Consider the following 24641-nt stretch of genomic DNA (forward strand, 5'->3'; position numbering starts at 1 on the left):
TTTGGAACATTTTCTTAAGATAGCTTCCTAGAAGAATTACTGAGTAAAAGGCTTAGTATTTTAGGGTTTCTGATGCATATTATTGCTATGTTGCTTTCAGGAAGTCTTGCTATCAGCAAAGACCTCACCTCAAGATTGTCTTCATCTTGAGGTGAGGTCCTGAGAAATGAGATAACTCAGATTCATATAACTTAGTGGCCAAGTTAGAAATCCAATTCTTCCTTTTCTCATGGCTTTCTATTCTTCCAGTAGTTCCCAAAAGAAACTTCCCATGGTGTTTGTTAGGGGTGGGGGGGAAATCTGGTCTTTTCCCTGGAATATTTTGATTCCTTAGGACTTAAATGAAGACCAGGTATCTGTATTTTCAATGAGTACATGAAGAGATTCTGATTGGTAGCCAGGGATCCCGCATTAGGGTATCTTTTATGCATACGTGATCGATGTAATTCTTGGACAAATTAGTCTCAAGTATTAGATTAATCAGGTGTCTTCTATGGAGCCTGGGAAGCCAGAACTCCCCAGAGGTCAGACCTCTGGAATAGCCATGGGCACTGTCAAGTGTCCAAATCCTCCTGTTTGTCAACCATCATTGTAGTTATCTCCCCCCCAAATCCCGTAACCAAAACTAAACCAAAGGGGTCAAACAATCCAAGCACAAAGGAAGGGAGACTTCCCTTCTCCCATGTTTGAAATGCAACATCCTAAACGGAACCTTGCATTTTGTTATGTCATGGCAGGAAATGAGCTGAGGCTCATTTGTGTATGGCTGAGGCTCTAAAGCGATCCGAGGGAAACTCTGTACGTGCGCAGATCTGTGTGTGTGACTGCCTCTGCACGCAGGCACAAGTGAGATTCAAATGTCCCTCTCCTGTCTGAGCCTCTATACACACATTACCACCCTGCCATATCCCATCCTCCTCAGCCAGTCCCAACTGCCCCCAGGGAGTCCATGCTTTGGTAGAAATGCTGGTATGGTTTGCCCTGAGGTGTCTCTGCCTGCCCACCCGACTGAGTTCTCTGGTCTGAAGTCCCTACAGAGAAAGGATACATCTACTTGCTAAAAGGTAACAAGCAGGGATAAAAATCAGGCTTTTTTTTTTTTTTTTTTTTATCAGATCAAAAGGAATCCCATCCAAGGTTGTGCAATTTAATGCCCAAAGCCAACCTTCAATCAAACTACATAGTAAATATCATTTTGTCTGGTTTAGCTTGTGTCTTTCTAATATGTGAAAAAATAATTTGAATACTGAAAAGAAGACTGTTTTAAAGTGGGTGACCCCAAAGTAAACTCTAAGACAGGATTGGGGTATAAAGAGTTTAGTGAGGCTGAAACCGGTTTGGCTCAGTGGATAGAGCATCAGCCTGCGGACTGAAAGGTCCCAGGTTCGATTCCGGTCAAGGGCATGTACCTTGGTTGCAAGCACATCCCCAGTAGAGGGTGTGCAAGAGGCAGTTGATTGATGATTCTCTCTCATCGATGTTTCTAACTATCCCTCTCTCTTCCTCCCTGTAAAAAAAAAAAAAAAAAAAAAAATCAATAAAATGTAATTTTTTTTTAAAAAAGAGTTTAGTGAGGAGGTGATCCCAGGCAGCATATGAAGAAGTTGGTGAGGGGTGAGACAGTGATGGCTAGAGAGCCAATAGATCAAAACAGGGATTGCTGTGGAGGCCCTGGCTGGCGTGGCCCAGTTGGTTGAGTGTCATCCCCATGCACCAAAAAGTTGCTGGTTTGATTCTGGGTCAGGGCATATGCCTGGGTTGCAAGTGGATAGATGTTTTGTTCTCACATTGATGTTCCTCTCTCTGTTTCTCTCCCTTTCTCTCTCTCTAAAAATCAATAAAAATGTTTGTGGGATTTTTTGTTGTAGTTGTTGTTGTTGTTGTTGTTGTTTTTGGCTTTTTTTTTTAAGGCTGGGAGCCTCTAAAATACTATATGGAATATACCTTAGACGTGTCCCGCTGAAGCTGGGGAATTTATCCACCAACTTCTATGACTCAATAGCTGTAGGTCACTCCTGGGGCATTAACTTCCCAGCCTTCTCTAACTGTCCCTCTTCAGTGACCAGAGAAAGAAGTAGAGAGACTCAGACAGCCTTTGACATGGAAAGGAATTCTCTGCAGTGACCTTCAGGTGGCAGAAGGGATACGGGTGTGACATAACAAAGACCTTCCCAAAATCTGGCATAAAATAACCACCTTTTCCCTGTGACTTTGATAATAATTGGATAGACTACGTAAATTACTTTTATTTATTTTTTTTAAAAAAGCACAAAAATAAATATTTACAGCTATTCGTGTCAAGGATGCTTTTATGGAGCTCCACTTGTCCCTTCGTCTGTCGATGACAATGATGAACCCGATGCCGGCAGCCTTCATACTGCAAAAGAGGGTGGTCAGTGTCAGAGACCAGGTGAGACACACAGGTTCTGGGCGGCTTCCTCGGGGGATGCAGCCTCCATGGCGCTCCAGGATCATGTGTGAACGCCCTGCATGGCACAAGGGAGTAGCTGGGTCTGGCTTCCCTGAAAAAGCAACCACTACACCTGGCAGCCTAAACAACACAGAGATGGTTGGTGTCTCAAACCCTCTCAAGGTCTCTGCTTCTGGCTGGCAAAGTATGATACACCCGAGAGCACACATGCTCATGCCTGAAAGAAGATGCAAGTGTCACTTGAGTACCACCTGTCCCAGTGTAGGCGGAGGACCTCAAGGCGGAGCTCTGTCATCTCCCAAGACTGGCATTCAGGGAGCTGACAATGTCCCTCCCTAGAAGTTATTCCGAGAGGTGCTCAGAAATAACACGTGTCAGTGGGAAAAACAACTCCCTCCCAGTGCCTGGCCATAAACGGCCAGCAAATCATGTGCGTGAGCAGGTATTTATTAAGACCAAAAGGAAGCTGCCTGGTCTCCTCTTAAGACCCCACAATAGTATTCTCACAAAATCCTTTTAAAATAAAGTTCTACAGGGAAAACTTTTTTTTCTCTCTCTTTGGGAGGAAGTAGAGAGGAAAGAGTAAGGGTTTGGGGGCCTGGTTCCAATCCTAGTGCTGCTACTTACTGGCAATGAGACACTGGGGAGATCACTTAACCTCTCTAAGGCTCGGTTTCCTCATCTGTAGAATGAGAACACCACCAACAACAGCAAAGTGGTTGAAAGCACATTTTCTGAAGCCAGACTGCCATAGTTTGAAACCTGGGCTCCTCCCATTTATAAATTGTGTATTTTGCAGAGGCCGGTTAGAGCGTCGGCCTTCGGGATGAAGGGTCCAGGGTTCAATTCCAGTCAAGGGCATGTGCCTTGGTTGCGGGCACATCCCCAGTGGGGGGTGTGCAAGAGGCAGCTGATCAATGATCAATGTTTCTAACTCTCTATTCCTCTCTCTTCCTCTCTGTAAAAAATCAATAAAATATATATTTTTTTAAATTGTGTATTTTGGAGAGGACATTACTTAGTCTAGCTTCTCAGACTACTCATTTGTAAAACAATAGTAGTACCTATCTATAGGGTTGATGTGAGGATTAAATGAATATGTAAAATATTAAATGAGATGTATAAAATGCTCAGAACAATGCCTGGCATTTGATAATACTGTATAAGTACTACTATTACTATTTCTAATGTGCTTGTTAGGGAGGATATAAGACATAAAGTATACAAAATGTATCTGACCTATAATGAACCTTCAATAATTCTCTAATATCGGGAAAAGGTAAGCTTTGCTCTAAAAAGTTCCTGTAGGTGAATAAGGCAGATCTAAGCAAAATCTGTAAGAAAATATGAGTACTTATCTGAAGTAAGCACCCCTAGACCAACCCATTACCACAGCCCCGTTCTGACCCAGGCTCTCTTATTGGGAACACTTTCTAGGAAATGAAGCAAGGAGGGGCGGTCTCACTGGGTGGAAGAGGCAGAGATTGGAGATTATGAGTGGAAAAGTGGCCAGGATTTGAGTGGGGGGGGGGGGAGTAGTTGTCAAGAAGAAAAACTTCAGAGAGGGAATCCCAGAAGTCTTCATGGAAATACCACTTTAATGCTTGTGACCTATACCCTACAAGTTTAAGTGAGACTCCTGGGGACTGGCAGAGAATACTACTGCACATGTGAGGACTGATGAGAAGTTCTGAAATGTGCACATTCTGGAGATAGACAACTGGTGTTTAGGCCCAGCCAGAAGAGACAGACTTTGATGAACACAGGCGAATTCAGGTGAAACTCTTATAAAGGCTGCATTCTAGCATAAATGAAACACCATCAGAGTTGCCACAGGATGAAGGCTATACTCTAGGAGTAAGGACAAAACAGAAATGGAGTTGCCCTAAGAAAACCTTAAACCAGACCCCAGAAAGATCAAGGTGAACCACCAGTAATTTAACTGCCTGGCAAATAAAAATCTAATATTATTTGTAAGTAGATAAACCTCCACAACATATCATCCACCATATCCAGCATAAAATAAAATAAAAAAATGAATGGAACTGCAAAGCAGCAGGAAAAAGTAACCAATAATCAAGAGATAAAAGAGTCAATAGATTCTGTCTCATGTATGTTTTTGTAACTGGCAGACAAAAACTTCAAAATAACTATGATCAATATGCCATATTGGTAGATAAACAAAGTGGATTTAAAAGGTGCATTATTTCAACAGTGCATAACTAAAGTCTATAATAAAGAATCATGTGGACCTTCTATAATTACAAAACATCAGCAAGTGAAATTAAGAACTCAGATTTGTTTAACAGCAGACTGAACACAAAAGAAAGAGATAAATGTGTTCTGACTCGAAAATACCAGAAAGGTTTCATGGTGAATGTGGTATTTTTCTTAACTACATGGTATGTAAACAGGTAAATATATATAGTTGAGATCTGTATACTTCACTATATGCAAATTATAGCTCAGTTTAAAAACTAAAAGAATCCAATAAATTCAAATTGTGAAAAAAGAACTGGTCAAGCGGTGAAATAAGAACTGAGTCCAGCCGAAGCTGGTTTGGCTCAGTGGTAGAGCGTCGGTCTGCGGACTGAAAGGTCCCAGGTTCGATTCCAGTCAATGGCATGTACCTTGGTTGCGGGCACATCCCCAGTAGGGGGTGTGCAGGAGGCAGCTGGTCGATGTTTCTCTCTCATCGATGTTTCTGGCTCTCTATCTCTCTCCCTTCCTCTCTGTAAAAAATAAATAAAATATATTTTAAAAAAAAAAAAAAAAAAAAAAGAACTGAGTCCGATGTAGGGCAACCAACCATCCCAGTTCATCCAGGACGGAGGAGTTCCCTGGGACACAGAACTTTCAGTGCTAAACATGGAAAACCAACACGACTGGGAACCGTAATTCAAATACCTAATTCCAAACACAAATATGATGGTCACTGCTCCTGCTTATGGGGCTTCTTAAGGAAGGAAATCAAACTACTCTTTAGGATCATTCATGTTTATTGACAGTTAGTCCTTTGAAGAGCAGTGGTCAAGGTTGTTCCTGGTATAGGAATAAAAAATTAAAAAAAGATTGACCTATGATTTATTATCTATTGTATTTGTTTTTAATATTATTCTAAGTTGAGAAGTAAAGAATTCATGATGCTTTCCAGTTTTTCAGCAACTCTTGGCATCTTCATTGGCAAAATGGTAGGCTGGCACAAGTTTGTCTCAATCACTCCTTTCACCTTTGTCATTCCATGGTTCTCTAATTCTATATAGTGACCTCAAGTCCCCACTGTTCAAGACACATCTCATATTTAACTTTCCTCAATAAACTCTGTTAATTGCCAGGCTGGAGTCTGAGTTTATGAACAAAAAGTCAATCTTAAAAGGCTATATATTGTATGATTCCAATTACATGCCATTCTGGAAACAAAAACAAAAAACTATGAAGGCAGCAAAAGGATCAGTGGTTGCCAAAGGTTGGAGACATGGGAGGGATGAACAGGCAGAGCACAGAGAATGTTTAGGGCAGTGAAACTATTCTGTATGATATTATAATTGTATATACATGTCATTATACATTTACCCAAACTCATAGTATCCAATATAATAAAAGGCTAATATGCAGACCGAAACCAGTTCGGCTCAGTGGATAGAGCCTCAGCCTGCGGACTGAAGGTTCCCAGGTTCAATTCCCATCAAGGGCATGTACCTTGGTTGCGGGTACATCCCCAGTGGGGGGGTGAGGGTGCAAGAGGCAGCTGATCGAAATTCTCATTGATGTTTCTAACTCTCTATCCCTCTTCTCTTCCTCTCTGTAAAAAAAATCAATAAAATATATATATATTTAAAAAGGCTAATATGCAAATTGTCTCCTCAACTTGGAGTTTGACCAGGCCGGCCCATCAACTGCCTGCAGTCCCTCACACCCCAGTCTAGCCCGATGGGCCCCACCTGTGCGCAAATTCGTGCACCAGGACTTTAGTGTACAATATCAAGAGTGAACACCAATATAAACTACAGACTTTGTGTGTCGATCAGTTGTAACAATGTACCACTCTGGTGTGGGATGTTAATGATGAGGGAGATAAGGGATAGATGGGAAATTTCTGAACTTTCCACTCAATTTTGCTGTGAACTTAAAACTGCTCCAAAAAAAGTCTATTTTGTAAAAACATTTTAGATAGTAAAAATTCCTCCAAAAAATTAGTCTTTATAACAGCAAGATACTCATGAAAATACACACATGGTATCAAAACAAGCCAGAGGAAAATCATTTGGGGGGAAAAAATGAAAAAGAATCCCAAGTCAAATTTATAGAAAATATCCCTTTATTAACTTTTGGTCAAGAATATGTTTGTATATTTTCAGAAAACAACTCCAAGACCATCTGGAACCCCGTAACAGAGAGGAATAGACAGAAGTGCTCCAGCCTTGAAGACAAAAGAGAAACAATTCAGAGATGGAAGATGCTGATGATGCCTCGCCATACCTGCAGACAGCAGCTGCATGTTGCTGAAGGATGCCCAGGACCAAACCAGAGACAGTCAGACTTGCATCACCACCATTTGTCCATCAACCAGATCTGAAATATCATGGCTGACATGTACACATAAGGAGCTATTTGACATTGAAATTGGGACTCAAAAGAACTGTTGGCCCAGAAAGGAACTCAATGCAGACTGATTCATTTGCCTCTCAGCATAACCATTATGGCTTGTCTCAGTTTAGGTTCTTACAAGGGTATTTCCTTAGATCACATGATCTCACACATCTAGAGGAAATAATGAACAATATAAACTGATGGTCAAAAACAGACCCAGAGAAAGAGAAGCAGCAATCAGACTCTCAAATCTCAGAGGGAAAGTAGGGGAGGGTGGGGGTAAGGGAAAGAGATCAACCAAAGGACTTGTGTGCATGCATATGGGCCTAGCCAGTGGCCATGGACTACAGGGGGGGGCATATATAGGGAAGGGTCAGGATGGGAATGGGGGGATGAGGACAATTATGTGATACCATAATCAATAAAAAATAAATAAGTAAATTATTCTTTAAGCAAAAAAAAAACAAAAACACATACTATAACATAGTTCTCTAAACAATTACAAACAGGCAGAGATCGGAGAAAATTCATAACCTTAAACATTTATATCAATAAAATAAAAATGAAAATATAATTTTCAACTCAAAAAATTGACAAAAAATTAAGCAAACTGAAAGAAAGTACAAGAAGGAAGATATTAAAGATAAAGAGAGAAATGAATAAGGTAGAGAAGAGGAAAGCAATAGATCTAAGTAATATCTGAACACTGTTCCTTCTCCTACATATCCTGTCATTCTCTTCTTTGACTATACCAGTTCTTCCTGGTTCTGTGTCATAAACTCTCTGCCAACTGCCCATAAAGATTTTGCAACTAGGCAGGGCTGCCTGGTAACCACTGTGACATTGAAGAAATTATGAATTTTGATAAATAGGAACCTGAAATGGAAACTGGACAACAAGGTCAAATTCCCCTTTCAGGCTTTCCCATGTCTCTGTTTTATCAATATGTTGAAACCAATGGGTGAGGCCGTGAGGCAGTCTGAGCAAATGCTAGGAAGAGGAAAGGGGAATGAATGGTCAAGGGGGCGCTCTTTCTCAAGGGATAAACAACATTCCAGAAAAGAAAAAAAACAACAACAACAAAAAAAAAAAAAAACTCCCAAGTTTACTAACAATTATATAAGGAACACAGAGCAGAACAAAGAAATCAGGGCCAAAAAGTAGGCCCTTGTTTTGTCTTCTACATCTGTGAGATAAGGCTTTCTACCCCTCAATGCTTCGCTCTACCCTGGTTCAGAGAGCGTTCAATGTACGGTCCTTCATGTGACTCCAAAAAGGCTGCAAGTACAGAATAAAAGTCACCCATTTCATTTAGCACATGACTACATCCAAGGATTCAGTAAAATTAGACAGTGAGATTGAGACAAATATAATGGGGGGCCATGTCTACCTGTGCCCACCTCCCTGCTCACTGTCTTCTTTACTGCTCCCCACAGAAGGAGAAAGAACTAAGCTGATGGGTGATTGTTTTGGATGCAACTGAGCCAAGGAGAGAGACAAGTTCGACTCCCTAAAACCCGGGAGGTCGATGCAGGAGTGAGGAATGGGGTTCTTCTTTCTCTGTCAGTGTCCACTTTCTTGCCCCCATAAAAAATACTTTTAGATTGCATGAATCATACCATACTGGAAATTTGACCAATATAACTTCTTGAGAACCTATACCAACATAACTTCCTGAGCACTATGCTAGGGCTGGAGATTAAAAAAAAAGAGAGGAGAAGAGAGGAGAGGGGAGGGGAGGGCAGGGGAGGGGAGGGAAGGGGAGGGGAGGGGAGGAGTAACATTGCCCCCCTCCCAACTAAATTCCTTATTTAGTGGAATAGTTCACAGTCTAATGGAAGAGGTAGAAATCATTTCCATCCATTATGGTATTTACAAGGGGTAAGCTTTGGGTTCTGTGGGGGAAAAAAGTCTGGGTGAGCAGGGTTGGGGTCAGGGAAGGTTTCCTTGAAGAAATGACATCAGATTGAGGGTTGACGAATGTGTAGGAGTTAAGCCAGTCCTAGAAGGATGGGAAAGGCATTCCTACAAAGAGAGCAGCACCAGCCAAGCTGTGTCCTAATAGACACCATATGTGGGGATGGGAGGAGGAAATGGAGAGAAATGGTGAAATAAAATTTAAGTAATGAACTTCAAAGAAGTGCATTAAAAATAAACCCATAGCCTTCTCTCAAAAAGTAAGAAGGGTAGCTGAGACCGGTTTGGCTCAGTGGATAGAGCATCGGCCTGCAGACTGAAAGGTCCCGGGTTCGATTCCGGTCAAGGGCATGTACATTGTTTGCGGGCACAACCCCAGTGGAGGGTGTGCAAGAGGCAGCTGGTCCATGTTTCTCTCTCATCGACGTTTCTAACTCTCTATCCCTCTCAATTCCTCTCTGTGTAAAATCAATAAAATATATATTTTTTAAAATAAAGTAAGAAGGGTAAAAAAAAATTATCTTTGGAGTAGATTTGGTTAAAGCAAACTAAGCAACTTCCTAATCTCTGGTGGCCTTTCAATCACAAAGCAGGCATTGACCTCTAAATCTCAGGCAGCAGATGGAAAGTAAGTGCAATAGCACACACACATAAAGAAAGGGAGGGCAGAAGGGCCGGAGAGAGGGGGGGGGAGGAGGGAGGGAGGGAGGAAGGGAGGGAGGGAGGGAGGGAGGGAGGGAGGGAGGGGGAGGGAGGGAGGGAGGGAGGGAGGGAGGGAGGGAGGGAGGGAGGGAGGGAGGGAGGAGAGAGAACGAACTGCTGTCTAAATTCCAAACCACACAGCAGTTAAGTAAGAGATTATATCATAAACTACACAAACCCATGGAGAGTGGGGCCAGTCTGCTCTTCTGGGGAATAGACATAACATTATCTAAGAATTCCCAGCCCTATCTCTGCCTGTAAAATTATTGTTAGCAATATGAACTCTGTCCTACACTCTGTCCCTTGGGAGGTAGATTAACTCACTTGGCATAAAGATCTGAGACCTGCTATGTTCCTTTTGTGGACTAAGTTGTGTTTCTGACAGTGCCTCAAAATGTGAACTTATTTGGAGATAGGGTCTTTATAGGGCTCATCAAGTTAACATGAAGTCATTGGGGTGGGCCCTAATCCAGTAAGACTGGTGTCCTTGTAAAAAGGGGGTATTTGGACACATGGCAAAGCGAAGAGACAAAAGTAGAAGCCATCTGCAAGCCAAGAAGACAAGCCTGGGACAGATTCTTCTCTCACAGCCCTCAGAAGGAACCAACCTTACCAACTCCTTGATTTTGGACTTCCAGCTTCCAGAACAATGAGATAATCAATTTCTGCTACTTAAGGAAAAAAAAAAAAAAGTGTGATGTGGGTCGCAAAGGGTGGAAGTAGCAGATGCCCCAAAACATCTCTGCCATGGTCTCTGCTTTAACAGTTTTTATTCCTGGCCTTTCTATTTCTTTGCTGCATGCCTCAGTTTCTCCATCTGATGATTGCAAATATAAAATTTGCCCCTTCAAAATGGATACAGGACTTAAACATATGACGGGAAACCATAATAATACTAGAGGCATCTACAGGCAGCAAAATCTCAGACATATGCCAAAAGAACTTCTTCACTGATACTGCCCCTAGGGCAATGGAAGCTAAAGAGAAAATAAACAAATGGGACTACATCAAAATAAAAAGCTTTTTTACTGCAAAAGAAACCATCAACACAACAACAAGAAAGCCCACTGTATGGGAGAACATATTTCCAAATGTTATCACTGATAAAGGTTTAATCTCCAGCATCTACAGACAGCTTATACAACTAAATAAAAGGAAGATGAATGATACAATTAAAAAATGGGCAATGGACCTAAATAGAATATTTTCAAAAGAAGACAGAAGGAAGGCCAAAAGGCACATGAAAACATGCTCAAAGTCACTAATTATCCGAGAGATGCATATCAAAACAACAATGCGGTACCACCTCACACCTGTCAGAATGGCCAACATCAACAAATCAACAAACGACAAGTGTTGGCGAGGTTGCGGAGAAAAAGGAACCCTCGTGCACTGCTGGTGGGAATGCAGACTGGTGCAACCACTGTGGAGAACAATATGGAGTTTCCTCAAAAAACTGAAAATGAAACTCCCATTTGACCCAGTAATCCCTCTCCTAGGAATATATCCCAAGAAACTAGAAAGACCAATCAGAAAGGATATATGCACCCCTATGTTCATAGCAGCACAATCTACAATCGCTAGAATTTGGAAACAGCCTAGGTGCCTGTCAGCAGATGATTGGATCAAAAAACTATGATACATCTACGCTGCCATAAAAAAGAAGGAATTCTCATCATTTGCAGCAACCTGGATGGAACTGAAGAACATCATGCTGAGTGAAATAAGTCAGTCAATGAAAGAGAAACACCACATGACCTCACTCATTTATGGATAATAAAGAACAATATAAACTGATGAACCAAAAGATAGATATAGAGACAGTAAAACAACAAGCAGACTGTCAAATTACAGTGGGGAGGGGAGGGAGATATGGGGGAGATAATAGATCAACCAAAGGACTTGTATACATGCATATAAGTACAACCAATGGACACAAAACTCTGGGGAGGGAGGATATGAATGGGAGGGGGGATGGTAAGATATGTACACAGATAATAATTTAATAAAAAATAAATAAATAAAATAAAATTTGCCCCCAAATTCCTTATTTAGTGGAGATTAATGAAATAACTTCTAACATGACTTGAGCTCCTTGAGCAATGGCCATGTATCCCAGATAACAGGACTCAGGAAGCCATAATCAACTTAATCTAGAGCAATGAACCTGAAGGAACTAAAACAGCTTCCACAGTTCCATCAATACTTTTTTTTTTAAATGTTTTTATTGATTTGAGAGAGGAAAAAGGGAGAAGGAGAAAGAGAGAGAAACACTGATGAGAGAAAATCATCTATTGACTACCTCCTGCATGCCCCCTACTCTCCTGGGAATCAAGCCTGCAAGCTGGGCATATGCCCTGACTGGGAATCGAACCAGCGACCTCTTGGTGCATGGGACAATGGTCAACCAATCGAGCCACACCAGCCAGGGCTATTCCATCAATATTTCATTCATTCAACAATGTTTATTAAGTACCTCCTTTGTGCACTGTATGAACAGAACTGACACTCACTTATCATTGTTTTCTAGTCTCATTCCATATCCCTTGTCTGTGACTGATGCATAAGAGAAATGGGCCACCCAACATACCAGTGTGAGCTGTGCTCTTGGAAGATTCCATCTCAACCCAGCCCTGCCACATGGGGAATGGTGGAATAAAGCCAGTGACTCAGAAGGCAACAGACCACTGTGTCCAGCTCACCTGGGGATGCTAGTCAGGTAGGTCATGACATTCAGAAAGTCCTCATCTGAGATGTGTTTGAAGCCCACAAACTCTGGAAAAGTGATGATTGGGGCACCATCTTTCCCTCGGCCTCCTGCAACAAAAGTGGGTGGTCAAGATGTCAGTACAATGTTTTCATGTCACGCCTCTGCAGATAAAATATTCTGACTAATATCAAGTCGGGAGATGTGCATTGGCTTCTCCTTTTCTATCTATATTTCCTCAGAATAGATTGTGGGAAGTCTGGCACTGAACTATTTTAAACAAGCCCTTCATGCTTGCTCAGTGGTATTGTGAGAATTTGATTTTTGAATCCTTTGAAGACAATTACTGTGTGAAAGGTAATATTGATTTAATTATTTAACATAGGTAGAAGTAAAGAAAGCCAACACAAATACATAATACTTCCGTTCATTTTTGTAGTCACTAAGTTAAAAAGTTAAAATGGTAGTTAAGAGAGTTTACTCTAAAATCAGTAACCTGGTTGAAATCTTACTTGGCCACTTAATTTCTATGTGATTTTAGGCAAGACACTTAACCTACGTAGGCAATATATATATATATTACTTGTACCTACCTCAAAAGAAAAGCACCTTAGCAGAGTGCTTGTTGCATATAGGTACTCACTAAATAGTGACCATGATGGTTATTACTATTAATGAAGCCACAATAAGCTGCCAGCACTTTGATAATTTATAAACAGGGATATAAGACATCCCTGTGAGAATAAAAATGTACAATTAACATTTAAATATTTAGCTCATTGGAGCACAGGCTACCAGGTTAAATTGAATAGATTTCCCCATCTCTGAGCAACTAGATGTAGCCACATGACTAAATTCTAGCTTCATGGTTCCTAACTGTGTGTCAGGTACCCAGGGAACTCACAGAGGCACCACGAATATTTTAAATTTTTAGGGGAAAAACAATAGTTGGCATCTGTCACCCGCTCTGCATGATATTAGCTTGAGGTAGTTCACAGTTTCAATAGGAAATCACACTAAATTCTTTTGAATAGCATTGTATCTTTGTGGAGGTGGGTTTGAGGTGGCTGCTGGGATAAAAGCAAGTGCAGGATGAAAGTGAGTGTAGAACAGGAAGGGAGGCCAGTGATGTCTAGCTTGATTCGAAGCTTTGAGATCACTGTAGTTACCAAAGAATGAATTTCTTAGTATTATTTATAATTTTTTTCCAGACAGCTACTGAGTTGTTAAAACATGTAGATTTGGTTATTTTAACTGTTCGGTATTGGTTTTGGACAAAAAGGGCTGTAAAAATTTCCTGAGACTGGCTGCTCTGAAAAGCCATCTTTGCATTGCTCCTGTGGTTGCCTCTCTCTCTTTCCCAGAGTCCTCCATCTCTCGCTTTATAAAAAAATCCGCTGCATCGGATCACCATTGTGGCCCACATGTCAGACACGGCTGAGGACACCAGCTCCAAGATCACCATCAAGGACTTAAAGGAGAAGAACATTGTGAGGAGGCAGAGAATGGAAGGGATGCACCTGTGAATGGGAACGCTAATGAAGAACATGGGAGCAGGAGGCTGACCATGAGGTAGACGAAGAAGAGGAAGAGGGAAGGGAGGAGGACGAGGAAGAGGAAGGTGATGGCGAGGAAGGGGATGAAGATGAAGATGAGGAGGCTGAGGCAGCCACGGGCAAATGGGCAGCTGAGGATGATGAGGGTGATGATGTTGACACCGAGAAGCAGAAGACGGATGAGGATGAGGATGACTAGACAGCAAAAGAGGAAAAGTCAAACATAAAAAAAGGCCTTCGTGATTTATTCACCTTCCACTTACCGTTTCAGAATCTAGTCACCTTCGGAGAGGGTCCCTCAGCCTGCCCATCCACCCACCTGGAGCGCTGCCACCTGCAGACCGCAGGTACCCACCACCACCCAACCAAAACCACAACGTGAATTTGCAACAGAGGAGGAGAAAAGAACCAAAAACTTCCAAGGCCCTACTTTTTTTCTTAAAAGTATTTTATAAAGGAACATTTGTTTGTATTTTTTATTTACATTTTATATTTTTGTACATATTGGTAGGGATCGGCCATTTTTAATGATCTTGGCCTTTGGAGCATTCTCTGTCCCACTTCTGATTTAACTTGTGGTGTGACCATGTTCATTATAATCTCAAAGGAGAGAGGGAAGAACTTGTAAAAAAAAAAAAAAAAAAAGGCAAAAACAAAAAACACCAATCTTATTCTGAGCATTCCAGTAACTTTTTGTGTATGTACTTAGCTGTACTATAAGTAGTTGCTTTGTATGAGATGGTTAAAAAAAACCAAAGATAAAAAGGTTTCATTCCCCCCTCCCCCCCCCCCCTTTTTTTTATGAAGTTGCTGTTTTTGGCCTTTTTTGGCCTGTTTGATGTATGTGTGAAACAATGTTGTCCAACAATAAATGGGAATTTTATTTTGCTGAGTTACTTGTTCTAACAAAAAAACAAACAAAAAATTACTGAGATACAAAGGCACTGAGAAGGGAGACAACAGGGGGAACCTGTGCCCCAGCCACAGGGGTGAGCGGTGAGCGCCTGCCAGGCTAAGCCCGTGGAGGGGGATTAATGGCTCCCATTAAGAGGAATAATGACTCCCAAGCACAGCCAACTGCTACACATGATTGCATGTATTACACATTCTAAGAAACAGGTATCAGTGCAGGGTGTGGTGAGTGAGGACTATGAGATTAACGTGGGTGAGGGATCAATGAAGAAATTACAGAAATTGAGAGGCTAAGAGAAACGAGGGGGGAAACTATATCACGGCTCCACCATCACATGAACCCACCTGCTGCCCTGAGTCCATGCCTGATAAGCATCTTTTGCTTACGCTCTAACATTCCATGTAAATCTGCTCCAAGGGAGAGAATGTGCTATTGAGCAAACATGACTATTTATATCACATAAAGAGAAAGTCAGCAATGTGGTTACACAAGTCTCCTGTGAGTGTTGTTTCTGTGAGTGAGTCTTGGGTTGTCAGAGATACATCACTAGTGAATGAAACGTGTGAGATTTGTCTGGATGGCTAGTCATTCTCCTCCAGGAAGTCCCTCTTTTTTAATCCTGTATGCTTATTTGATAGCTTACACAAAATAGCAAGCTTTGACAAGGAAAGTGAGCTGCCTCTTTACGGTGACTGAAAATAATTTAGATCAGGGTAGTATCAGCTTTCACCTAACATTCTTCCTCTTTGCAGTTTCACAATCAAAGGAGGTACCAGAGAAACCTAAGTTAAGAGAATTTGCATTTCTAGGAAAGCTAAAGTTAGATGCATTATAACTCTGTATGAACTGTATAACCAATATTTACCCCAAGAATGGCTAAAACATTCTAGGGAACTAAAAAGTAAAGTCATTAAATGAAGTCACTTTTTTTATTTTTTATTCATTTTTTACAGAGAGGAAGGGAGAGAGATAGTTAGAAACATAGATGAGAGAGAGTCATCAACCAGCTGCCTCTTGCATGCCCCCCAATGGGGATGTGCCTGCAACCAAGGTACATGCCCTTGACCGGAATCGAACCCGGAACCCTTCAGTCTGCAGGCTGACGCTCTATCCAGTGAACCAAACCGGCTTTGGCATGACTTCACTTTTTATCGTTAATTATGAATTAAAGCTATTCACACCTAAATGGAGAAAGGTAGGTGGAGTTTTCTTGTAGACTGGTTAACAACAACACTGAACACCAGAGAAGAGAGGCCCACCACCGCCTCCCCAGGTCACCTGAGGACACCTCCTGCTGTTGAATATGATTAGTCTTAACAGACAGAAGCACTAAGGAAACAAAGCTGAGCCTCCCTGCAGCGTGGACAGCTCACAGCAAAGCATTCAGTGCCACCTGGTGAGGAATCGTGGAAATGCCGAAGTCCCCTTCGAGGAAGATAAGAAAGCCAAACGCCTTGTAACTGAGTAAAATGGTTACCTGAATAAAATAAACTTCACTCCTCCTGGTATAAATTTTACCTGTTTGTTAAATGGCACAAAGACTTCATCATACAGAAGAGAATTTGGAATGCGGGGGAAATCCAGTGGAAAGACGTTGAAGGTCAACAATGGGAGAGACAAGGAGGCAGTTACAGCTCTTTGCCTTCAAATATCTATTTTCCTTCTTTTTCCCAAAAGATTTTAACTGGAAAAAATGGCCGCCCCACTCTCTGGGAGGCACTTTGGAAATCTCGGGGCCTAGGATACTAAATGATCTGTCCTACGTAATCAAGAACTGTCCCATACCCTGAGTGATTTCTGAATGTCTTCCTAGAATCTCAATATAAGTGAAAAAACCATTGATAGTGATCTGATCCTAGACTCTAATTCTGTTTTACATATAATCACAAGGGTTTTTTATGTTTTTTTCCTAATTTATTGAGATATAATTGACAACACTGTATTAGTGTAAGGTGTACAACATAATAATTTGAAATATGTATATATTACAAAATGGTCACCACAAAAAGTTTAGTTACATCCATAACCTCACATAGTTACAACTGTTTTCCTTGTGGTGAGACTTTAAGATCTACTCTCTTAGCAATTTTCAAACATACAGTGCAGGATTGTTAACTAGTCACCATGCTGTACATTACATCTCCAGAATTTATGAGTTTGTACCTTCTAACCACCTTCATCCTTTTCGCTCACCTCCCAAACTCACCTCTGGCAATCGCCAACCTGATTTCTGTTTCTGTTGATTCAATTTTTTTTGTAATATACTAAAGTAAACATTGCTATGGGATTTAAATATATCATGAATGAAAAGGTCAAACATGTATTTGGAACATGCAATATTAAACATTTTTCATAAATATGCCATTTAATCCTCAAAATTTCAATGATTCCATTCATTATTCAAAAAAGGAAACAGAGGCCTTGAGAAGAAAATTGCCTAAGGTGATACAGCTAGTCAGTAGCAGAATTTAAATCCTTATTTAGGGCTGTTGGGTACCAGTTTGTTTCTCCTATTCTGCCTCAATAATACTCAAAAGAGATCACTTTGGATCATTAAACATATAAGTTAATTATACTCTGGACTCCTTCCTCAGATGAGCTATTGTCTAATTATATACTCACTAGAGGCCCAGTGCATAAAAATTCATGCACTGGATGGGGGCGGAAGTGGGGAGGTTCCCTCAGCCCGGCCTGCCCCCTCTCACAGTCCAGGAGCCTTCAGGGGCCGGAGGTGACCTGGCCATCAGGGGTAGGTGATGCCTCATCATACCTCTGCTGCTGCCACTGCTGGCGTCACAAGCCTCGGCTGGCCCTGGTGGCTGGGGGGCTGAGGGGACTGGGTGCTGCCGTCTTATGGCTGTGGGTGCTGCCATCTTTGAGGGTGTGACAGTCAATTAGCATATTCCCTCCTTATTGGCTGTGGGTGCTGCCATCTTTGAAGGCAGGGCAATCAATTAACATATTCCTCCTCATTGGCAGAGGGTTAATTAACATATTCCCTCTTTATTAGAAAAGATATACAGAGGCTTTAGAGTTTGGGTGTAAAGCTGTAAGAATCCACCCTGCTCCACCCCATCATCCCTTCCAGACCTTGATGCACACTGGTGGCCAAGGGGCCTTCTTGGTGCAGGGCCACAGCAGCAGTTGCCAGAAACCCAGATGCAGGGAGCCAATTCCAGCATGTCCTAATTACAAGAGTTTTATCAAAAGGTTGATGAAACTTGGGAACTCAACAAGGGCTGGGTCACATACGTAATTGCCTGTTGGAGTGGCTAGAAGGCACTTCCCCCAAACCTGAATAGGATGATTTTCTGCTGCCAGACAGCTCAGGGAATCTTAATCTACATGTTATTGTCTCCTGTTGGCCAAATACCTGAACAGCTGTAGGCCATTCCCCAATCTGACAATGCTTCTGTACCCTACCCTTTGAAGTGTATATCTCAACCTTGCCTTAGGACAATTTGTGTTAATAAAAAGCACGGGGTCCTGAGTCAAGGGAAGACTTTAGCTCTGTTAACTGAAGCTCCTCTGACGCCCAATGCCTCTCAAAACTATCTTTCATCTCTGGACTCCTACTTGATCTACACACAGCCTTTCTCCATGTTGCTGAACCCTTCTTAACCTGTTAACCGGGGAGTTCCCTTTTTAATTACGCAACCTGTAATGGGTGCATACTCTTTCACTAGGACGTGTCAGTACGTCACGCCTGGAGGATCTAATTTCATATCATTATTTTTTTTATTTATACTTAATTAAAATAAATGATATATATTTTTTTCATTTATTTATATATAAAGCACAAAGGAAAATACAAAATTACAAAAAAAATAGAAAAGAATACCAACAAAAAAAATGGAAATATCGAATTAAAAAATTATAAATTTTACAAACAATTATAAAGATTACAAAAAATATATACCGTCCCTCTCAGGGCGCAACATATATTTCCAGGACGTATTCATACGTCCTACCCATTCCCGATATTGTTTATGTTTGACATATTTATAGGTCCTGCTCAGTTAACAGGTTAATACTGGGACAAGAACCCCAGCACCCAGAGACAGTTCCCATCCTGCCTTTGGTTCTGCACAATCCTAGGCTCCCCGTGGGAAGCTATGAGAGGGCTCCCTCAGAAGGGTGGTTGGGCACTTGGCCCCTCCAGGGCCAAGTCTGTGGTGCCTAGAGTGGGGATTCAATGATCTGACAGCCCGGCTTCATAGGACAGACCAGGAGGACTTGGATAATTTTATTATGTTTCAGACTCTGTCCGAAGCACTGGTGAAGCAGGCAGAAATAAGAAACATGAACATCCTGCATTATGTAGCTCCCAGTGACTATGTGAGCAGTGACCAATGTGGAGGAAAGACCAGAGAATTCACCAGGTATTCTGGATTGTATAAGATGTCCCCATCTAGGATACTACTCTGGGGTGGGAAACATACCTGAAAAACAAAGTTTAAATTTCCCTTGAACTCAGTAGAATGAGTTTAGAGCAGATTAAATATAATTTAGGAAAAGAAAGAAATGTGACTTTTTTTACATCCCATGTTGTAGAGTAAAATCCACACTAACTACATATTCTCTCTACAATGTAACTAAAGATGGCTTTGTTGCTTTTTTTAGAGGAGCTATAAAAGATAAGGGTAGTGCTCGACTTGTGTGGCTCAATGGTGAATATCAGCCTATGAACCAGAAGGTCATGGTTCGATTCCCAGACAGGGCACATGCCCAGGTTGTGGGCTCCATCACCAGTGAGGGGCATGCAGGAGGCAGCCAATCAATGATTCTCTCTCATCACTAATGTTTCTCTCTCTCTCCCTCTCCATTCCTCTCTGCTGCCTCCTGCATGATACCTACTGGGGATCAAGCTAAAAACCAAGGTACATGCCCTTGACCAGAATCAAATCTGGAACCCTTCAGTCCACAGGCTGATGCTTTATCCACTAAGCCAAACCAGTTAGGGCCAGAAGGATATTTTGAACACAACTTAAGTTACCAGAGTTCATCTCAAGCTGGGTCATAAAATCAGTCTAAATTTATGAAGGTTTGTTGATCTTTTTTCCCTCCCTTCCTTTTTGCCTCCCTCACATTTGCCTCCATTTTTTTTTTTAAATCAATCTTTATTGTTCATATTATTACAAAGGTTCCTCATTTCTTCCCCCCTCCACCAGGTTCCCCACCCTCTGCCCCCTCCCCATCCCCCATTGTCCTCATCCATAGGTGCACAGTTTATGTTCATTCTCTTCCTCCCTCCCTTTCCCCGATAGTAAATCCCTTTTCAGATAGTAAATCTGTTACTTAGCATTTTCTCATATCAATAATACCTCCACATGCCCAATGATACATTTCACACAAAAGACATTTCCAAATAGGTCAACCAGCCTCATCCAGGCCCCACCCAAGGCACTCACAGATCAACACCCCAGCGCTATACTAACTCAACACATCCAGATCTAAGCCTTCATCACTTGATTCAGCAGACCCTCAAGTTCCCTCAAAAGTTTCCAGCCATGTCTGAGAGGCAGCCGTGGGCAGGGACAGGCGAGGAGCGAGCTGTTTTGGGCCTGGCTGCTCCGGGCCTGGCCTCTGTTGCTCTGGTTCGTTCCACAACCAGCTGCTCCGGGTCTGGTCACTGCCACTCCCGACCTAGTTGCTCTGGACTTGGCTGTTGCTGCTACAGGCCTGGCCGCACCCGACCCGGCTGCTCTGGGCCCGGTTGCTCCGGTCCAGGCCGCTCCGGGCCTGGCCGCTCCGGGCCTGGCCGCTCCCTGCCTGTCAGCCGCTGCTCTGGGCCTGGCCACACCAGACCCAGCTGCTCCGGGCCTGGCCGCTCCCAGCCTGGCAGCTGCTGCTCCTGGCCTGGCCACACCCGACCCGGCTGCTCCGGGCCTGGCCGCTCCCAGCCTGGCAGCCGCTTCTCCAGGCCTGCATTTGCCTCCATTTTTAAAAAAGATAAGGATTTGTTACCTTATTCCTCTGGGATATGTGTTAAGGACATCTAATCTCACTATCCCATGCTTCCAAGTTTGGTCTAACTATATTTTAGGGTTTGGTATGTACTTCCAGTTTCAGTAATTAATGTCATATCACCTTTCACTAAGTGAATAAAAAATAATAATAATCTAGTTATGACAACTTTTCAACGCTGTGTCCAGGCTCAGAAAATTTCTAGCCTCTTATCAATACTAGCCTTTCTCTATTCCCAATCAAATGCTTAATAAAAAAAAAAAAAACATATTAAAATTAGGTCCTAGGAGCTAAGGATACAAGACAAATCTCTCAGAGAACAAACAACCTCAGCAATATTCATGAACCCTTAAAACCAACACTCTCTTAAAGTTGGATCTTAGAAGAACATCATGGTCGCAGCTATTGTCAGTAATTATTTCTTTTTCTTCTTCAAAATCTTTTCAGCTCTGTTTTTTTACAATCTTGAAGAAATGTACTCCCTCGAGAAAGATGAAATTGCACCCAACAACTAAAGGAATGACATCCATGAGATTCGCCCTCCACCCCCACCCTCAATGCAGCTGGATGGTCCCTCGTTCCTTCCATTCTGGGTGAGGCTTAAGGGATGACTGAGATTCGAGTATAATGTTCACCAAGATTCAAGAGGTTGGGCCCTCTGAGCAGGACCCCCAATAAAACCTAGAAATACACATGAATTAGCCCCTTACCTGAAAGAATGGCAAATTGTCTGTGTAGTTGTTCAATTATATCCACTGCCAACAAGGGCCTGATTTCCTGCTGCATAATTTCATCTGCATAAATGAAATACAAATTAGGTTAAATCCTTGCAAATTACAAAGAGAAATTAAAAGGAAGAAAACTCTACTACTAGGGAAATGTGGGACTTATCAAGAATCAAGAGTTGGTTATGAATACATGATTCTCCTGAAAACTCTCTTCCTGAGATGCATGCATGGGTCTGGGTTTTGAGTGGTTTGAAGCTGATACACATGAGCACAGGAACCTCTTTCTAGAGCTTCTCCCAAGGTTTTGGGAGGGATCAGTGTAAGGATTGGGCCCTGAAGTTAAGCTTCAGCAGCTTCACAGTTAACCTGCTAATAGTCTCATTACTAAGGGAGGTACTTATGTGTCTGCTTACTCCTTTGAGTCTGAAGAAGGATATTTTTTAAAAATATATATATATTTTATTGATTATACAGAGAGGAAGGGAGAGGGATAGAGAGTTAGGAACTTCGATCAGCCGCCTCCTGCATGACACCTACTGGGGATCAAGCTCAAAACCAAGGTACATGCCCTTGACCAGAATCAAACCTGGAACCCTTCAGTCCACAGGCTGATGCTTTATCCACTAAGCCAAACCAATTAGGGCCAGAAGGATATTTTGAAAACAACTTAAGTTACCAGAGTTCATCTCAAGCTGGGTCATAAAATCAGTCTAAATTTATGAAGGTTTGTTGATCTTTTTTCCCTCCCTCCCTCCCTCTCTTCCTTTTTGCCTCCCTCACATTTGCTTCCATTTTTTTCTTTCTTTCTGGAATACTTCAAGGGGGCTCTCCCCATGGCCAAGCATGTTTAAGGAAGCACTTTTTTATTTTGCTATTTAAAGACAGATGATCCTTACTGAATAAAAGGTTATAGGTTTCCAAGACAAAAATTCAAATCTGCAAATGTCCTCTAGCCCTATAATTTGTGTTCTGTCCATAAGGGAAAGGGGGAGTAGAGAGAGGGGAAGACTCAGCGGAATCCCTTAGCCTGGGATGGGAAGCAAAAGGCATTTTCATGTTCTCTCTGCCTGAGATATTATTATCCTCATGTAATTGTTTCCAGGGAATCTCAAAGAATGAACTGGTTATTATTTCTACCACTGTTAAACATTTGATTAGATTATGGCTCAAACCAAGTAGCCTGTGCACTGACACTAAACAGGAATCTCCTATTAAGTTATCTGCAGTCTGTGATATTCTAATGTTGACCAATCAGAGGTTATAGTTGGGAAGCTCCTCCTAGAGCCGTGGTTTCTACTTCTCAGCTTTGGTGTGACGGTTGAAGGAGATGTTGCATATGGAGGTGTACACAGTAGTAATTCAGTAAATGCTGGCTATATGCATTGCTCTGGATATGTCTTTCCCATAATTGCTTTCTGAAAGTCATATAAGGGATTGGGCAAGTGCCAGTTTAAATCCAAAGACCCTTCCTCAATGACTACTACATCTCTTTTTTGGGGGGAGTGAGCGGGGAAGGAAAGAGGATAAACTCAGGCCAGAGTTCCTTCAGCCCAATACTCTTTCTACTCTGAATTCACCAAAAATTCAAGGAACTTCTATTATACATTACTATTAATTCTGTGGGTGCAATAATGGCATGCCGTTATAATTTACACAAAGGGAGGGCCTTCTCTGTTAGATACACATTTAACAGAGAAAGTATATGAAGTCTGAGACCTGCTTAAAAGTACTCCAGCATTCCTCTCTGCCAAAAATGTGTAGGGAGCAGGAGAGAAGAAAGCAGACTGACAAGATATGGATAATCACTGAAGCTGGTTGATGGGTCCATGGAGGTTCATTATACAATTCTCTCACCTGTTTCACACAATTAAAGTATTACAACCACATAAAGAATTTAAGCACAAACAGGGGTTGTGTAGCTAAAGAGTATTTAGCTACAGAAAACAATTGCCCAGTAGTCTACTCAAAACTAGAGATAGATTATTATTTTTCATACATGAGGGAACAAATTTAGGAGGCAATTATCTCAGAGAAAACTAAGATCATAAATGCAATTTATTATTGTCACACCTCAATATATAAGGCGTGCTTTATATTAAACACTTTAAATTAAAGAAGTAAGATGTGAAGGGGACAATAGAACTGAGTAGGCCAACCATCCCTTGCCCCATTTTGTTTTTTAATTATTTTTGTTTTCATTAAAACATAGTTAACATACATTATTATGTTCGTTTCAAATATACAACATAGTTATTCAACACTAGAGGCCCGGTGCACAAAATTCATGCACGGGTAGGGTCTCTAGGGCTGGCCAGTGATCAGGGCTGAGCAGGTTCCCCGCCTCCCAGCCTCCCCACCTCCTTGTTTTCTCACTCCCTCAGTGCCCGCTGATCGCCCTCCATAGTCCACACTGCCCCCTGGTGGTCAGCGCACGACATAGCAAGCGATCAAACTCCTAGTCTCCCAGTCAAACTCCCAGGACAATTTGCATATTAGCCTTTTATAATAGGATTAATATACCTAACAAAGTGATCACCATGCTAAATCTAGTAATCATCTGTCATCATTTAAAAGATTATTGCAATATTATTGACTATATTCCCTATCCTGTACATGCCCATCTCATTTTTTTCTGTCATTTCCCCTTTGGTAACTACCCATGTTTGCCCGAAAATAAGACATCCTCCGAAAATAAGACCTAGCGCATGGAAAGATAAGACATCCCCTGAAAATAAGACCTAGTGCAACTTTGGGAGAAAAAATTAATATAAGACACTGTCTTACTTTGGGGGAAACAGGGTATCAACTTGTTTTCTGTATCTATGATTCTGTTTTGTTTGGTTTATTTATTTGGGTTTTTATTTTAGATTCCACATATAAGTGAGTCCATACATATTTATCTTTCTCTATCTGACTTACTTGACTTCACATAATACCCTCTAGGTCTAATAGTTTTTTGGTGGTGTCTTTAGGGTTTTCTATAGTTGGTGTCATGTCATCTGCAAATAATGATAGTTTTGCTTCTTCCTTCCCAGTTTGGATGTCTTTTCTTCCTTTGCCTTACCTGATAATTGTGGCTAGGGCTTCCAGTACTATGTTGAATAGAGGTGGCGATAGTAATCATCTTTAT

At 41.7% G+C, this 24641-nt stretch overlaps 1 protein-coding gene and 1 pseudogene across 2 annotated transcripts in view; one reads left to right on the forward strand and one right to left on the reverse strand.

The window, feature by feature from the left end:
* MCF2L2 (MCF.2 cell line derived transforming sequence-like 2) overlaps positions 1-24641 on the reverse strand; it is a 175471-nt gene that overhangs the window by 131348 nt on the left and 19482 nt on the right. Inside the window, exons 2-4 of the mRNA XM_084874189.1 lie at positions 21494-21577; positions 12343-12457; positions 2287-2377 (exon numbers count right to left, since the gene is read on the reverse strand). Of these exons, the coding sequence (XP_084730315.1) occupies positions 2287-2377; positions 12343-12457; positions 21494-21577 (290 nt within the window). The remainder of the gene's footprint in view (positions 1-2286; positions 2378-12342; positions 12458-21493; positions 21578-24641) is intronic.
* LOC311617357 (prothymosin alpha-like) lies at positions 13772-14130 on the forward strand (annotated as a pseudogene). Its single transcript has one exon. The product of its transcript is annotated as a prothymosin alpha-like (transcript).

This window comes from Pipistrellus hanaki (assembly GCF_964339955.1).
Source record: "Pipistrellus hanaki genome assembly, chromosome: 2".
Taxonomy (NCBI): domain Eukaryota; kingdom Metazoa; phylum Chordata; class Mammalia; order Chiroptera; family Vespertilionidae; genus Pipistrellus; species Pipistrellus hanaki.